This window comes from Mustela lutreola, chromosome 6, assembly GCF_030435805.1.
Source record: "Mustela lutreola isolate mMusLut2 chromosome 6, mMusLut2.pri, whole genome shotgun sequence".
Classification (NCBI taxonomy): Eukaryota; Metazoa; Chordata; class Mammalia; order Carnivora; family Mustelidae; genus Mustela; species Mustela lutreola.
This window is the reverse complement of record NC_081295.1, coordinates 8,393,712-8,412,495: the sequence shown is the minus strand read 5'-3', so window position 1 is coordinate 8,412,495 and position 18,784 is coordinate 8,393,712. Positions and strand designations below refer to the sequence as shown.

At 42.4% G+C, this 18,784-nt stretch overlaps 1 protein-coding gene across 4 annotated transcripts in view; it reads left to right on the top strand.

Moving 5' to 3' along the window:
• The window catches only part of FNDC1 (fibronectin type III domain containing 1), a 112,654-nt gene that overhangs the window by 58,692 nt on the left and 35,178 nt on the right, over positions 1 to 18,784 (top strand). For 2 of the 4 annotated variants that reach the window (XM_059176631.1, XM_059176628.1), the window contains 5 exons: positions 1,304 to 1,492; positions 2,743 to 5,463; positions 7,185 to 7,285; positions 9,474 to 9,585; positions 10,416 to 10,856. In XM_059176631.1, the coding sequence (XP_059032614.1) occupies positions 1,304 to 1,492; positions 2,743 to 5,463; positions 7,185 to 7,285; positions 9,474 to 9,585; positions 10,416 to 10,856 (3,564 nt within the window). The remainder of the gene's footprint in view (positions 1 to 1,303; positions 1,493 to 2,742; positions 5,464 to 7,184; positions 7,286 to 9,473; positions 9,586 to 10,415; positions 10,857 to 18,784) is intronic. The other 2 variants (XM_059176629.1, XM_059176632.1) reach the window with 2 other exon arrangements.

Here is an 18,784-nt window from a genome sequence, read left to right as displayed (position 1 = left end):
TGCTTAGGCAGTTTTCACAAAGGAGTGATGGTGGGCCTGAAATTCATAATCACACTGGGGAGTTATATGTGCGACAAATATAAAACACAATGGAAGAATATAGTTTGACATGGTTACATTTTTTCCAGATGAATTGAATTCATACAAAAACCTGTATTACCACATTTTATAGACAGCGGGTTCTTTTAATTTTTACTTTTGACCACCACAAATGACTAGTTTGTTCATTTTCAAAAAGAAAAGAATGTGGGGTGGTTTTTTTTTTGTTTTTTTTGTTTTTTTTTTTTTTTTTTCCAGAAAAATGCTGCAAAGACCTTTTTGGTTGAAGTTTTTAGGCTTATGTACTTTTTAAAGATTAGCTCTCAGGGAAGAGGAAAGGTCTTCTGTGCTTCTCTAGATATGAGAAAGATAGTATGACAGTTGCTTGGTTTTTCTGTGATTCAGATGATTTTTTGTGGTTAGCTCCTACTCACATTAATTTGATAAACTTTGTAAGTCTTGAGTACATTGAGAGGAAAAGAGGCATGACAGTTTTTAGTCAAGGGTGGAAATTCTGCTTCAAAACATGGCTTCTTTATGGTACAGCATTTCCATAGAAGCCATACAACAATATTAGTTGCTTGGACTGAATTTGCTCTGATTTTCAAAGTTCAAGTGCATTACATGTTCATAAATATTAGTGATTGGAGATGGAAACATTAGTCATCACATAAATCTATGAACTGGCAACTTTTCCTTACAGTTTTAAATACTGTGAAATATCCTTACCTAGGTATATTGAGTCAGGATTGTAATTCCTCCAAAAGGGAAATTATACTCCATCTATGGGATTAATGCAAAATAGCCCAGATTAATATTCCGAGACTCCTTGAGGTCTTGGTAGCTCTTGCGATTCAGTGCTGACCATTGTCATTTAAATCTTCCATGGGTTCTTCTACTCAGGATATTTTAATGCTGACATAGTAAATTAGTAAATTAAATAAGCACAATGAAGAAAAACTCCAATGCAGTGTAAGTAGATTTGGCCGTTGTGTGAAGACTGGCCTCCTGGGTTCCATATGTTTAATTTGCCAAAAATGGGAATCTGCCCGAGAATTCACTCTGTGGCCTTGTGTCGTAGCCTGAATGGATGTTAGTTCACCGTCCGTTGTGTCTTTACGCTCCAGCTGCCGACTTGGCGTGCATTGCTACAGTATTAATTTTAGTAATGCACGTTCTAATTCATCCTGCCCATACAGTCTGTCTGCTGGACACAGGACTGTTTTCAGTTTCCTCTTTCCAACCGTCTGCCAAATCATTTCAGAATACATTCTTTCATACGCCCCGGCTCTCAAACCATTTGGAGCAAAGTCCCTCACCTATCCTGGAGAGACTACTTCTGCCCTAGTGGATGGTCTGCAGCCTGGGGAACGCTATCTTTTCAAAATCCGGGCCGCAAACAGGAGAGGACTGGGGCCTCACTCCAAAGCCTTCATTGTCGCTATGCCAACAAGTAAGCATTGTGTGTTTGTGGCTCTATCTCTGTCTCCCTTCATTACTGCTAAATGTGGTGTCTTACTTTGAATCATGCTCGTCGATTTAGAACTGCTTTGTTGACGATTTTGGGGGCTACCCTTACCTGTTGATTTCTGAAATATTTTTGTTGCCCATTGGGAAACTGGTCTCCCCGGAGACTAAAAGATTATTGATTTCTAGTCATATGAATGACTGTTACAATATTCCAATAACATGAATGTATTAATTATGTGATTGATTTTATAACACTGTGTAATTTGGGGCTTATCATGACAGGGAAATAACATTTTTACTGATGTAATGTGACATTTTTAATTACTAGCTCTCTTCAATTTCTAGATAGTGCTTAAGATTTTTAGTTTATATTCCATTATTTTGGAGTGCAGCTCTAGTCAGAAGAATTTAAATTACCTCATTATCTGATCACTATCAAAATGGAGGTTAATAAAATCCCAAATTGGAGTGAGGTGTTTTTAGACTGTATTTCCTATTTCTTTTAATTTAATTTTATTTTTTCAGTGATCCAAGATTCATGGTTTCTGTACCACACCCAGTGCTCCGTGCATTCCGTGACCTCCTTAATGCCTACCACCAGGCTCACCCAGCCCCCCATTCCCCTCGCTTCCAAAACCCTCAATTTGTCTCTCAGAGTCCACAGTCTCTCATGGTTCCTAGACTGTGTTTTCTTTTCTGCCTCCCCATATTTACACCTGATGTTGGTAGTTGTCTCCTGCGTGGTGTGTTGTGAGGAGTCACAGTATAGTGCAATATTAAACAGTTTTGTGGTGGAAAAATTCGAATAGATGCGGTTTGCTCCCTCTGGGTCCCCCACTGCCATATAAATTCTCCCCACTTCTGCAGCACCCTTTCCTGCATTCAACCCTGCTCTCAGGAAAGAGTAAATTGTAGGGCACCTGTAATAAAATGTTTTGCCTACCCCGGGAGTCTTTTGAGTTCAGGCCCTATTATAATGTATACATTATTAAAGGGATTTTAAATAAGAAGGAGAAAACAAATACAGACATGTTAGGGGGAATAGGGAACTTTTTGCAATCCTTAAAATTACAGATTTGTTGCTCACCTGTCACCTGCAAATCACACACAACACATCCCCATTTAGTTTTGAGTATAGATCTTCAACACTTTTTACCAGGCTTGTGAAATACTCACCTGATGTTTCTCAGCTTTCAATTTTTTTGACGGCAGAATCTTTAAAATCTATTATAGCCGGTTCCAGCAAGTCCGATGTGCAGCAGAAGACCCATGCTGAAGATGACTGGAAATCTGAAAAGCCAGAGACTTCTCCCAAAGTTCCTGCTTCCACAAAACACACTCATTTGCCTGTTTCTCCCCGAGGCAGAAACGTCAAGAACCCTCTTCTTGACTTGAAGAACAAAATATTGGCTAATGGTGGGGTGCCCAGAAGACCCCAGTTGCACCCTAAGAGGACTGAAGTTCTGGATCTTCAGTCGACAGAAATCACTGATGAGGAGGAGCTGGATTCCCAGGGGGACCCACCAACGTTGCCCTCAGAGACCCAGGAGCGGAAGCCACAGCAGAGGCCACCAAGTAGAGCTGTGCCCCCTGTCCTTGTTCCTGGGAGGACCCCAGTGGGAGTGCAGACCCCAGTGTGGCCCCGAAAGGAAGGCGCAGACCGGGGTGGCTCCTCTCTGTCTTCCCACCCCCATCCAGGGACGTCTTCCTCGGCTCGCCACACACCCATTGAGGGTAGCCCTCGCCGCCCTTCAGGGGGGCCCTCCACCCATCTGCCCCCCAGCGCTACTGACAATGATTCAGTGGGCCAAGAGGAGGACGAGCCAGCCACCGGCTCCCGGGACCCAAAGGACGGGGCCACCCAGCGGCTGTCTCCTAAGAGCACCGCCCAGGCCAGGCCGGCCCTGTGGCCCAGCCGCCAGGCCACCTCAAGCGCCCTGCGGGACAGAGGCCCTGCGCACCACAGCACAAAACCAGCGTTGCCGGCGCGGAGAGCACCCCATTTTGGGGGTAGGGAGGAAAATTCGGGTGCCTCAGTCTCATCCTCGAAATTTTCTCCACCCCAGGAAGGATCATCTCAGCCGCTGCCCACAGAACCACACCCCAGGGCTCCACTGTCCAGGGGCTGGAAGGATGGTCAGGACACCCCGGCCTCCAAGTCCAGTGTGCCATCACAGTCCAAGTCTTCCTGGTCCTCTGGTCTCTCCTCAAGGACACAGGCCTCTGAGCGAGAGGATGCCTCTGATGAGGATGGTGACAATGACACAGAAGATAGGGGCAGGCAGGCTGAAGCCACGGCCCCGACGTCTCGGGCCTGGCTACCCGCAGGTCCGCCTGTCTCTGGACATTTCAGTTTGTTCAGAAACAAGCCCTTTGCTGCCCATACGAGATATCCAAGCCGGGCTGGCAGCGGCCGAGGACCCCGGCTGCATCCCTCCAGCTCCCCGCCGTCCACCGTGTCCCCCCGAGTCCACTCGAGGGTGAATTCTCACCCAGCTTCGGACCACAGGCAAGGCTTGGGCATCCATGGAGACGGTGCAGAGAGCGAAGCGGAGGACGAGAAGCCACTTCCTGCCGCCGTGGTAAACGACCACGTGTCTTCCTCCTCCAGGAAGCCTGCCTCCCTGGGCGTGGACCCCCTAAGGAAAGGCCCGCAGAGAGGGGCGAGCCTTCAGCGGAAGGAGCCCCTGGCGGAGAACCCCAAATTCGCCGGGACTGAGGCAGGTGCGCATCCTCAGGGCAAATCCCTGGCCTCCAAGGCGCTGGACGTGCAACAGAGCACAGAAGTGGGTGTGGAGGGCGGCGACCCCAAGGCGCAGCTGGCCCCCGCTCGGCGGCCCGCGACTCGGTCCCAGCACCACCCCGGGCCGGGCGTGCCCAGAAGGACGGCACCGGGCCAGGGGCTGGGTGCCCGGGCCGGCGCTCCCGAAGGGCAGCCTTCTCCCGCGGTCTCCGTGTCGCAGCCGCAGCCCCGCGGCCCCCCGAGCAAGGAAGTGGGGCGTCCGCTGTCCCAACCCAAGCCCGAGCTGCCCCAGGCTGGGCGTCCCCACCCCGCGGCGCCCTCCTTCCCGGACCCCTACGCGGCCAGAGGCAGTCAGACCCCCCACAGGGCAAGCTCCCGAGGGGTGCTTCCCACGTCGCCCCACCATCGGGACGAGGACTCCGAGGGCAGATCTGGCGGAAACAGCCACGACAGCGCAGAAGCAGAGGCCCGAGCCGCCCGGGCGCCCGCACACCCGGCCCGGGCCAGCGACCCCATCCTGTCCCTTCCCAAACCCCGCCAGCTGGAGGCTCACGCAGGAGGCGCGGGCGACAGTCACCTCCGCAGACCCCCCGGCTCCCCGCTGAGGCCCGGCAGCCCCCGCCACTACCCCCACGCCCGCCCCAGGGTCCCGGGCCGAGTGGGGCCCCAGGCTGTGGGGAACAAGGACCGCGCTCCCCAGGCCGCGCCGTCCAAGAGGGAGCCCCTCACCGCTCAGTCTCAGCAGTCGGTCTCGGCAGAGGAGGACGGTGAGGACGCGATGTTTTTTAAAGGAGGAAAGGGCGAGGACCCCCTGCCCTCTGTCCCAAAGTGGCCCTCCCCCTCCAGGCCCAGGGCCAGCAAATACGTGGATGGGAACATCGCTAAGGACAAGAGGGCCCCTGCCGTCGTGCTCTCACTCCCCAGGGCGGGCTCCCCCCAGGACGAGAACGACGCTCCTGTGAAGCGCCCTCCTCCTCCTCCCCCGCCAGGAAGCTCCCCGAGAGCCTCGCACCTCCCGCCCAGACCCCCCCAGCGCAGCCCTTCCACCCCGAGCCCCGCCACGGGCACCCCGGCCCCGGAGCGGTACACCAGCCGCGCCGCTCCGGTCTATTCGTCCACCACCCCCATGCTCTCCCTGCGCCAGCGCATGATGAACGCGAGATTCCGGAACCCCCTCTCGCGCCAGCCGGCCAGATCCCCTGCCAGACAAGGTAATTCGTTTTTTAATAACGTTCTCTTTGGGGTCCTCAAAAGGGTTCGTAGCAATTCTTGAGAGTCTTTTATTTTATATTATTGAGTCTCTGCTCCGTCCAAGCACTGTGTTAAGAGCTTTACAGATGTAACTGATTTCATCCTCTTAACTGCCTCTTGTGTTGTGTCTCCTGGTTTTCAGATGAGTGACTAGGGGCCCAGGGATCTGCGTGGTTCCCCGAGGTCAGACAGCTCTGAGCGCTGAGCTGCAGTTCCCACTCCAGACGTGCTAATTCTCCAGGCCTCTGCCATGCCTCCGTCACATACTACCTCTTTGCATTCCCCAACATGTGCTCTTAATCTGTGAAAATGCTTCACGGTCATGATGCCAAACGAGGTTCCTGTATTTTAGGTTATTTTTAGCTGCTCACCTGCCAGAGTATATTTAACGAATCCACAGAAAGGAATTAGGTGACTGTGTAGGCTGGATCTTGTTTTTGTTGATTCTGCGTATAAAACTCTCAACACACCCTGGGACAAACTCAATGTCTTGTGTGCGAATTGTTTAGATATTGCAATCAGTGAATGTTATTTAAAACCTCCAGAAAATGCATGTTAAAGATGATTGTCATACATAGGATTAAGAGGCAGATGTGTGACTTACATTGAGGACACCATGTACACAGCTATGAATTGAAGTCTATGTGGACCCAGGGCAGGATCTGGGGTGTTTAGTCCATGTCTGCATTCAGCTTTATGACACCGTGCACTCTCCTTGCATGGAATTGGTACTTAATGGAAGATTCTTCAATCAATGCATTAGTGTTTGTTAGTCTGTACTATGTATTATTACCTTAGCGCAATGTTAAAAAAAAAAATAGAATAATGCCCCATGGAGAGGACAGTTTACTCTTAAAATAGACTATTTTAAGCAAACCTTAGACCCTGATAATAGATATAAAATCCACATTCCCTAGTACACAGCAGAAATTCAATTAATATTTAGTTTTCATTCGCTATTTGAGTGAGAAATGTAAGTCTCTAACCCTCAGAAAGCCCAAGTACTTTATGCCATGGGTGGGGCTGGATCAGAGTGCTCCCAGCACAGACCTTGAGTAACTGCAGCTGATCAGAAATGCCAGGAGACGTTGGGCAGGCGCTAGGGACAGACAGAGCAGCAACTGAAGGGGCAGCTAACGGGACCTTCGACTTTATCTCTGAGCAGACACTTCTTAAGCAGCCCCACACAGGCCAGCACTGAGCATGTACAGCTGGTGACTGATGATTGGACCTGATTCAGCTAGAAATACTTGTTGCGTTTAGTATAATCTGCTAAGAAGAGAGGAACAACTTCTGGTATATTTTAGAGAGTTTCTCCATCCTTCCAACTTTCTTTCCCTCTATCTTCTAAATGGTTAAAATAAACATGCTAGCCACTACTGTCTTAAGCTTTATCTAGAAAACTTGTGCTGGACTCTCTCCTTTCCCCAATATTGTCAGAAAACTGTCACTTTATTGTACTCTTCATAGACATTCATATTTGGTACTCAGAAGTCACAATTTAAGACTGTAGTCTAATATATACAAATTATTGTCTTAAAATTCTGTTTAGTATTTCTGTTCGAAATGATGTGTTATTACTTAGAGTTTGGTATGAAGCCAACTTTACAGGAGTGTTGAGTTCACCAGATTCTGGCTTTGTTGTTGTTGCTGCTATTGTTCTCTTTTGTGTGCCATGTAGGTTATAACGGCCGACCAAATGTAGAAGGGGAAGTGCTTCCTGGTAGTAATGGAAATCCAAGTGGACAAAGAATTATCAATGGCCCTCAAGGAACAAAGTGGGTAGGGTAAACTTCTTTACACATACGAGTTGTTTTCATGCTGTTGGGAAGAGAAAAGTGGTGGGCACTGTATAGCAATAAACGAAATGGTTTTTCGTATTCTTCTCCAGCTTTAACCACTCATACATCAATATATTCTTATATTGCTTCTTCCTGTGCTCAGAAGGATCTTTTATTCTTCTGAGTGACTAGTTAGTGTTTTTCTCATAATTAATAAGATAAGTGGGCCTTTACTTCCAGCAATTATGTAGATTCTGATGCTTAGCTCCTCAAATGGACTTCTTTTTCTCCACCTCTGTTAGCTTCGTTTTATTTTTATTTTTTATTATTTGATTAGCTAATATACACATTTTTCTCCAAATTGTCTCAGATCCTTTATAAAAGAAAGTGCGGTAAAAACAACTGAACAAACCAAACAACACTGGATCAAATAGGCAATTTTTGTTAGATCACCTTTTGAATTTTCCAATGATTGTTGTTTGACTGAAATAAAAAAATAATTAGTAGTATTTTATATGTGTTTAAGATAAATGACTTTAACTTCTTGGGGTTAAATGTTTAGGATTTTTTTGGTAATTTAGAGGATAATGGGCAGAACACTGTACAATGTTCAAGGATTTGAAAGACTTTTCTTCAGAGAATCACAAAATTATTCATATTTTGACTGGGAATCCCCAGTCACAAATTCCTTTATAGCGGTAAGGTTTAGGAAAACATTCAGAGACTTCATAAAATTTTTTTAGTCACAGGTAACAAGATACATTTTATCATTTCTTAAAGGAACAGGAATTTATAAAGGAAGAATGTATATTAAAGTCAAATATTATTGAAAAATTTTCACATTGAAACAGTGTGGAGTAGAGTTCAAAAGAAGGATTTATTTATTTATTTATTTATTTATTTTTAATTACTGAGACAGCATCCAAGAAAGTGGCCCTTTGGGAGGGGTTCCTCCAGTGACCCACTGTGCAGTCACAGTTCTCAGAATTTATGGAGCATCAGAATCTCTGGGGGCGTGTCAAAGAAGGTTTGGAGTAGGGCTAGGTAATTAGCAGATCTGACCAGTGAGGCTGCTGGTTCAGGCCATAGTTAGAGAACCACCAGTGTAGAGTATGAGTTCCTTAACAGGGATAAGAATAGCTCTTCCCCCCAAAGTTTTATAATTTCTTAGAATATAAAATTTTTGCCTACATTCTCTATTAGGCGATTCAATTACAAATTAAATTGTTTTTTGTTATAGCAACTTCAGTGTTTGACATTACAGCCAGATGGAAACATTTCATGCTTTTTTAAAAACTTTTAATTTTTTAAATTGAAAACAAAGATTTTATTAACATATAATGTATTTTTTGCCCCAGGGGTACAAGTCTGTGAATCGCCAGGTTTACACTCTTCACAGCACTCACCATAGCACGTACCCTCCCCAGTGTCCATAACCCCACCCCCCTCTCCATACTCCCTTACCCCCCCAACCCTCAGTTTGTTTTGTGAGATTAAGAGTCGCTTATTGTTTGTCTCCCTCCCGATCCCATATGAAACACTTCATATTGTTAATACACTGGCTGTATATGTTCATGGTGAGAAGTTAAAACAATTCAGAAATATATGCAAAAGATAATTTCTAAGCTAATCAACATCCCAAACCACTCCCCAGAGATAACCACTGCTAACAGTTTAGTATATATTTATCCAGATTATTTTTCTCTGCAGTTTTAAGCTTATATACACAAATGAATATATTTAAATTTCTGCAAAATAGGCAGTCCTGTAATCTCAGTCTGTAGCAGTTAATGTCAATATATGTAGAATTTCCGGTTCCTTTTCATTGCCCATTAGCTTTCCACTATGTGGATGGGACATATTTTATTTAATCCCTTCCCTCCACTGATGAATACTTAAGTTATTTGCTTCTTTTTGGCATTACACACAGCATACTAAATGGTAGCAGTATTATGAACATTTTTTGCATATTTGAGAAATTGAAAACAATTTGTATATTCTATGGTTAAGCCATTATAATGTGAAATGGGACTGTTTTGCACTTTATTCTTATTAGGCCTTGTGAATGATGCAGACAAAAATAATATTTTCTACTCACATTATGGTTTCCTTCTGCAGAGCCTTCTTGGATATGTTTGTGCAGGTGGATTCATGCTCAGGATATTCTTTAATCTGTGTCATGGTTTTAGGTCGTGGATCTGGATCGTGGGTTGGTGTTGAATGCAGAAGGAAGGTACCTCCAGGATTCACAAGGAAATCCTCTTCGAATTAAACTAGGAGGAGATGGTCGCACCATTGTGGGTAAGTGAGAATTGGTTTAGGCAACAAAAAGTGTTCTGAACTAGCTGTGGGATAACAAATCCCTGCCCATTTTTAATGGGGCTCTCAGTCCAGTTATTTTTAGCCATGTGTAAAGGAGTGTCCCAAAGGGGCAGAACTTAGCTTTTTCCTTGATACAACTGTAGTTCTACTCTTGCCTCCAGAAAAGATGGCACGTGACTTCCCTCTTGAGATAGGGCAGCCCAGAGCAGCAGGTATCAGCAGACGACAGCTCAAAGACCAAACCCTGGCTGCTGCCTGTTTTTTACTGCCTGCAAGCTCAAAATAGTTTCTTCGCTTTTAAATGATTGCAAAAACAAAACAAACAAACAAAAAACAAAAAGAGAAACAAAAACAAAAAAACACACCAAAGAATAGCAATATTTGTGATATATGACAATTATTTGAAATTCACAGTTTAGTGTCCATATTCAAAGTTGTATTGGAACATAGACACACTCCTTTGTGAACTTTCTGTGCTTTTTTGCCCTGCAATGGCAGAGTTGAGAAGCTGCAACATGAAGCTTCAAATATCCGGCTCTCTGTCTTCTCTGGGTAATGGGGCATATCGATGAAGCATTTAGAGGATTATATAAGGTAATTCAGAGTAAGGGACAATATAAGACGGTGAGAAATTACCGGATAGCAGCCGATATTGCTACCTCTGCTGAGTATCCTTTTAATGTTTCCTTTGCTTTTTACTGATTCGAATATAAGAATCCATAAGCTTTGAGAAGACACTTCACATTTGGTTTTTACTTCCTCTGGATGATCTCATCTTGTTGCACAGCCTTTGTCTGATTTTGTTTCAGATCTAGGAGGAACGCCCGTGGTGAGCCCTGATGGCCTGCCCCTCTTTGGGCAGGGGCGGCATGGCAAACCCGTGGCCAGTGCCCAGGATAAGCCCATTCTGAGTCTAGGAGGGAAGCCTTTGGTGGGCTTGGAGGTTGTCAAAACAACCACTCGTGCCCCCACCACAACCACACGACCCACCACGACGACCCCAAGGCCCACAACCACAGCCACCCGCCGCACGTCCACGACCACGACCACCACTACACGTCCAACGACCACCACCACACGCCCAACGACCACCATTCGAACCACTACGCAGACGACCACCACCACTACTACCACCCCTGAACCCACCACCCCTGTTCCCACCTGTCCCCCTGGGACCTTAGAACGGCATGATGAAAATGGCAACCTCATAACAGGCTCCAGCGGGGTGCCAGAGTGCTACCCTGAAGAAGGTAATGGCCTTCCTTGTAATGGTGGCCCACGTAACTAGCATGCTTCATTTTCACGTCAGGTCACAAAGGGTGTAGGGAGAGGTAAGTAGGGTGCACAGGGGAATGGCAACAAGAGGCATTTCAAGTCCCACATGGTTTGTTCAGGGGTATGTGTCACAACCAGGGTTGTCAGATTTAGTCAATAAAAGTACAGCGTGGGACACACTTAATATGAAAAATTATTTGCTGTTCATTTAAAATCCAAATCTGAGTGGGCATCCTGTGTTTTATCTGGCAACCCTTATCACAAACCAAATCAAAAAATTTAGCTAAAACATGGAACATTGTGAGTATGGACGAGCGTTTCCCCAAGTGTGTTTTACTGGGTATTAGTAGATTTGTATGCATTATGTTAAAAAAAAGTTCTGTGATTAGCTATGTGATTTAAACAAGGCTAATAGTGATTCTTACTGTTGGATCATTCAGATCCTTGAATAGTCTCATTGTGAATTTCCTAGAAAAGTAGAGTGTCCTGAATACTTTCTCGATCATTGCAAAATGCTAATCCTTGAGTGACTGGGCTCTGGTGGCTGCAAGGGTAGGACTGCTTTCCACTGGGTAGGACTGTGCTGTTTCCTCTGCTATGAGACACGCAGTCAGGACTGTCCTCTGCCCCTACCATGTCTTCCTGCTGAGAATGGCCAGTTCCTCCTGTGGAATAGAAGCGAGGACCCTTTGGTCAGGTCCCAGTGGACCTGCAGACTCATCATCTTTTCTGCTCAGCCCCTGTTCAGGCTGCTTTGGAAGAGGTCATCCTACACTGGTGTCTGGCCTGGAGGAGAAAAATTCATCTTCTTTCCCTTAGGTGGAAAAGAATCACCACATAGGCTATGAAACTTATGTCTTTTTAAGCTGATGCAGAGTGAAGATGATTCATTTGAGGAATTATTTTGCACACCCAGAATTCTTTACACAGCTTTCTTGACCGTGATCAGCTTGAACTTGGATGCTATATTCAAAATGGGAATTCTTTTTGAAGTCGGCCACCCTGCAGAAAAGCCCCAAGTAAACAGGAACATCGGACCCATCTAAAAATTCACACCAAAGAATAAGGAACCATGCTGAGAAGACGATCACTGGGGAGAAGATTCACACACTATCATTTTCCCCAGGGAGCATGATTTGGAATTTACCTTTGGATTTCTGGTATGAAAACATTATGTACTTCCTTTGACCTTTCTCTTCTGCATACACTAGTGTGTGTGTGTGTGTGTGTGTGTGTGTGTGTGTGTGTGTGTGTGATTGGAACAGATATTTACTTAATAATTGTTTGCAAACAGGAGAGTGACTATTTTGGCTTTGGATTGAATTACTACTATTATTATGAATATTTTGCATTTTCCTTTGTCTAAGAGGGCTTATACCATATTCTTTTCATTTACTTTGGATTTTGGGACTTCTTTGTGGCATGAAAGTCAATGTTTTTCTTGGTATTTTTGTTTCTTCTTCTTCTTCTTTTGGCAAATCATGATGTATGTGTATTTTTTCACTTCTCTTATGTCATCCATCCACTTCCCTAGCCCAGGCCAAATTAGTAGCCAAGTGTTAATTATAATTTACCTCTAGGCAGCATTTTCAAAATAAGTATAAATCAATACAAAGTCTTTGGAAAAAGTAAATTTGTGGAGAGAAACTTAGGATCTTTATATAATGTTATGATGTACGATTATTATTATTTTAAAAACATTCCTGTATGGCTGACCTTCCTTTTTTATTTATGCTGCTCCACTAACAACTTTATTTTATTCCCCGTTTTAATTCTAATTGTAGTTATTTTTATTTAAAAAATTTTAAATTATAGCTTTCTTGAGATTCAATTCACATACCATAAAGTTCACTCTTCTAAAGTGTATAGTTTAGTGGCTTTTATTATAGTCACAGGATTGTGCAACCATCACCACCATCAAATTCTAGAACAATTTCATCACCCTCCAGAGAAACTCCATACCTATTAGTCATTACTCCTCATCCCCACCCCACCCCCGCTAGCCCCTGGGAAACCACGAATCCACTTTCCGTCTCTATGGGTTCGTCTCTTCTGGACTTTTCATATAAATGAAATCCTACAAGATGTGGACTTTGTGTCTGGCATCTTCAGCTCAGCGTGAATTGTATTCAACTTTCATCCACATTGTAGAGTAGATCTGTACTTCATTCCTTTTCCTGCTGATCAATATTCCATTGTGTGGATAAACCACATTTTATCCATTTATTGGCTGATGGACATTTGGGTTGTTTTCACTTTTGGGTATTATTATGAATAAGGCTTCTATGAACAGTGTGTACAATTTTTTTAACACTCGTTTTCAGTTCCTTAGGGTATACACTTGGTAAGAGAGATGCTGTGTCCAGTGGTAACTCTGTGTTTAACTTTGGGAGGAACTGCTAACGTGTTTTCCTCAATGGCTGCACCATTTTGCATTCCCACCATCAGCACATGAAGCTTCCAATTTCTCTATATCCTCACCAATACCTTGCTTTTCTGTCTTTCTGATTCTTGCTATCCTAGCGGATGTGAAGTGATGTCTCTCGGTGGTTCTGATTTCCAGTTCCCTAATAAATAATGCTATGGAGATGGTGATTTTTTGTACCTTCCAATGATAGGTTCTGAAAGGGAAAGTGAGCAGGATTATGTTTGGTGCCTTAGGTCAGTCCTGATGTAGAATTGGAGTAAATTTATTTGAAAAATGTTTTATCTTTATCATTGTGGTGGTGGTGTCATTATGAGAAAGTTCATGTGGTAAACTAGAAAGGATAGAATAACTGTCGTTTTTGTTATTCTGGCTTCATTCAAAATTTTGTAAAATAAAATTCACAAGTGATGGTTAATCATCTAGTGCAGGTGGATTAGGTTCTCTGAGACATACAGAAGAACCACAGATGACCACCTGTGCCCCTGAAGGGCTTGCGATTGAACTGAAGTTACAGTGGACAGAAACAACTCACTCTCTTGTCAGAAAACCAAATTGTTCATTTTCATCTTTTTTTAAAATTTTATTTATTTGTTTGAGAGAGAGAGAGTGTGTGTGCACAAGGGGGCAGTGGGAGGGGCCGAGGAAGAGGGAGAAACAGACTCCCTGAGGAGGAGGGAACAGGACATGGGACTCAATCTCAGGACCCTGAGCCAAGGGCAGAAGCTTCACTGATGAGGCACCCAGGCATCCCCCAAGTTGTTCCTCTTTAAAATACCATGAGACAGGGTAACGATTGTTTCGCAATAACCCAGAGAGCTCTCCAGGTCTGAAACCTCAGTGTCTCCTTGGACTTCTATCATTTCATTGCCAGACCTCATTGCGCACTCACTCATTCTCCGGGCTTCCTTTTTTTTTTTTTTTTTAAGTTTTAATATTAATCACCAGGTGCTCAACATGAGAAGTTAACTCCTTAATACCCATCCCCCATTTCCTACTCAACCCCCACCCCACTCCCTTCTGGTAACCATCTGTTCTCTGGAGTTAAGAGCCTGTTTCCTGCTTTCAGTCTCTCTCTCTTTCTGTCTTTCTGCTTTGCTTGTTTCTTTTGTTTCTTAAATTCCATGTATGTGTGAAATCATATGGTATTTGTCTTTCTCTGACCCGTTTTGATTACCATCATTCTCTCTAGCTCCATCCATGCTATTGCAAATGGCAATATTTCATTCTTTTTTTTACAGCTGAATAATATTCCATTATATATATCTACCACTTCTTTGTCCATTTATGTTTCAGTGGACACTTGGGCTGCTTCCATATCTTGGCTATTGTACATAATGCTGCTATAAACACAGGGGTGACTGTATCCCTTTGAATTAGTGTGGGGTTTTTTTTTTGTAGTTTTCCATAGATAGATAAGTTTATTTTATTTTATTTATTTTTATTATGTTCAGTTAGCTACCATATAGTACAGCATGAGTTTTTGATGAGGTGTTCAATGGTTCATTAGTTGCATAAAACACACAGTGCTTCTGTTTTGTATTCTTTGGGTAGATATCCAGTAGTGTAATTGTAAGATCTTAGGGTAGTTCTATTTTTAACTTTTGAGGACCCTCCACACTCTTCCACGGTGGCTGCAGCATTTTGCTTTCCCACCAACATCCTCCCTTATCTTGCGTTTCTTGTGTATTTTATGTTAGCCATTCTGACAGGTGTGAGGTAATATCTCATTGTAGTTTTGATTTGCATTTCCTGATGATAAGTGATGACGAGCATCTTTCATGAGTTTGTTGGCCATCTGGAATGTCTTCTTTGGAGAAATGTCTTTCATGTCTTCTGTCCATTTTTAATTGGATTATTTGGGTTTTTTGGTGTTGAGTTATAGAAGTTCTTTTTTTCCCTTAAGAATTTTATTTATTTGACAGAGATCACAAGTAGGCAGAGAGGCAGACAAAGAGCGGGGAAGCAGGGTCCCAGCTGAGCAGAGAGCTCGAAGCAGGGCTCAATCCCAGGCCCCTGGGATCAAGACCTGAGCCGAAGGCAGAGGCTTTAACCCACTGAGCCAACCAGGCGCCCCTAGAAGTTCTTTATATATTTTAGATACTAACCCTTTATCAGATACGTCACTTGCAAATATCTTCTCCCATGCAGTACGTTGCCTTTTAATTTTGTTGATTGCTTCCATTGCTGAGCAGAAGGTTTTTATTTTGATGTAGTCACAATAGTTTATTTTTGCTTTTGTTTCCCTTGCCTCAGCGGACTTACCTAGAAAGAAGTTGCTATGGCCAATGTCAGAGAAATTACTGCCTGTGTTCTTTTCTAGGATATTTATGCTTTCAGATCTCAGATTTAGGTCTTTAATACATTCAGAGTTTATTTTTTGTGTATGGAGTAAGAAAATTGTCTAGTTCCATTATTTTGCACGTTGCTGTCCAGTTTTTCCAACACCATTTGTCAAAGATTAATCAACCATATAATTGTGGGTGTATTTCTGGATTTTGTATTCTGTTGTATTGATCTATGTGTCTGTTTTTGTGTCAGTACCATACTGTTTTGATTACCACAGCTCTGAAGCGTGATTTTCCAGCTTTGCTTTTCTTTTTCAAGATTGCTTTGGCTTTTCATGGTATTTTGTGATTCCATGCAAATTTTGGGATTATTTTTTCTAGTTTTATGAAAAATGCTCTCAGTATTTTGATAGGGATTGTGTTAAATGTGTAGATTGCTTTGAGTACTATAGACATTTTAACACGATCATAGAAGGTCTTTCGATTTGTTCATGTCATCTTCAGTTTATTTCATCACCATTTTATAGTTTTCAGAGTACAGGTTTTTCACCCTTTGGTTAGATTTATTCTTGGTGACTTATATTTTTGTTGCACTTATAAATAGAATTGATTCTTTAATTTCTCTTCCTGCTGCTTCATTACTGATACATAGAAATGCAGCACTTTCTATATGGTGATTTTACATCCTGTGACTTTACTAAATTTGTTTATCCATTCTAGAGGTCTTTTATTTCCTGGTTGACCCATTCACTGTTTAATGGGATGTTATTTAACCTCTATGTATTTGAGGTCTTTCTGATTTTGGTGTTTTTTGTTTGTTTTTTTAATTTTTTATTTTTTATAAACATATATTTTTATCCCCAGGGGTACAGGTCTGTGAATCACCAGGTTTACACACTTCACAGCACTCACCAAAGCACACACCCTCCCCAGTGTCCATAACCCCACCCCCCCTTCTCCCAACCCCCCTCCCCCCAGCAACCCTCAGTTTGTTTTGTAAGATTAAGAGTCACTTATGGTTTGTCTCCCTCCCAATCCCATCTTGTTTCATTGATTCTTCTCCTACCCACTTAAGCCCCCATGTTGAATCACCACTTCCTCATATCAGGGAGATCATATGATAGTTGTCTTTCTCTGCTTGACTTATTTTGCTAAGCATGATACGCTCTAGTTCCATCCATGTTGTCGCAAATGGCAAGATTTCATTTCTTTTGATGGCTGCATAGTATTCCATTGTGTATATATACCACATCTTCTTTATCCATTCATCTGTTGATGGACATCTAGGTTCTTTCCATAGTTTGGCTGATTTTTTTTTTTTTTTTTTTTTTTTTTTTTTTTGGTGGTTGACTTCAAGTTTTATAATGTTATGGTTAGAAAAAAATGCAAGGTACAATTTCAATCTTTTTGAATCTGTTGAGGTTTGCTTTGTGGCCCAATATATAATCTCTTTTGGAGAATATTCCATGTGCACTTGAAAATAATGTGTATTCTGCTGGTTTAGGTTGGTATGTTCTGAATGTATCTGTTAAATCCATCTGGTCCAGTGTGTTATTCCAAGTCATTGTTTTCTTTTGACTTTCTGTTTAGTGCTATGTTTGGATTTCAATGTCATCCATTGATAAAAGTGAGGTAGTAAAGTCTTTTACTATTACAGTATTATTATTGAGTAGTTCTTTTATGTTCATTATAATGGTTTTATGTATTTAAGTGCTCCCATGTTGGGTGCATAAATATTTAGAATTGTTGTATTTTCTTGTTTGATTTTCCCTTTTATTATTTTATAGTGCCCTTCTTTGTCTTTGTCATAGTCTTTGTTTTAAAGTCTATTTTGTCCAATTTAAGTTTTGCTACTACAGCTTTCTTTTGATATCCATTTGCATGATAAATATTTCTACATCCCCCTCACTTTCAGTTTGTAGGTGTCCAGGTCTAAAACGAGTCTCTTGCAGGCAGCATATAGATGGGTTTTCTTTTTATCCATTCTGTTACTCTCTGTCTTTTGATTGGAATGTTTGGTCCCTTTCCGTTCAAAATAATCATTGATAGGTACATATTTATTGCCATTTTATTACTCGTCTTGCTTGTGGTTGTTTCTGAAGATTCTCTCTGATCCTTTCTTGTCCTTCTCTCTTCTGTGGTTTACTTGTTTTCTTTAGTGATATGTTTGGATTTCTTTCTCTTTATTCTTTACACATATATTAGTGGTTTTTGATTTGTGGTTACTATTAGGTTTGTACATAACATCTTCTGCATATAGCAGTGTATATTAAGTTGATGGTTATTTAAGTTTGAACCCATTCTTTTCTCCTCTCCCCCTCCATGTTTTAGATATATGACATCATACTTTTACATCCTTTTATTTTGTGAGTTCCCTGGCTTATTTTTTTACAGAAATATTCATTTTTACTGGTATTATGTTTCTTTTTTTTAAACTTTATTTTTTCAGTATTCCAAGATTCATGTCATTTTTGGTTTTCTTTTCTATTTGAAGCAGTCCCTTTAATATTTCTCACAGGGCTGGTTTAGTGGTTATAAACTCCTATAGTTTTTGTTTATCTAGGAAACTCTTTATCTCTCCCTCTATTCTGAATGATAGCCTCTCTGGCTGCAAGTTTTTCCCACTCAGCACTTTGAATATATCATGCCACTCTCTTCTGGCTTAGGAAGTTTCTGTTGAAAAATCTGCTGATAGCCTTATCAGGTTTCCTTTGTATGTAATTGTCTTCATTTGCTGCTTTAGTATTTTTTCTTTATCACTATATTTTGCCAATTTAGTTACAGTATGTCTTTGTGCGGATCTGCTTTTGTTGGTTTTGGCAGGGGGCTGGTCTCTGTGACTCTTGGATCCAGATTTCTGTTTCCTTCCCCAGATTAGGGACATTTTCAGCTATTATTTCTTCACATAAATTCTCTGTCACATTTTCTCTCTTTTCTTCTGGGACTTCTATAATACAAATGTTATTACATTTGATGGAGTCATGGAATTCCTTAAATTTGTTCTTGTTTTGCATAATTATTCTTTCCTTCTTTTGTTCAGTTTGATTACTTTCCATTACTCTGTCTTCTAGTTTTTTTTTTTTTTAATTTCTTTTCAGCATAACAGAATTCATTGTTTTTGTACCACACCCAGTGCTTCGTGCAAAACGTGCCCTCCTTAATACCCTCCACCTGGCTCCCCGAACCTCCC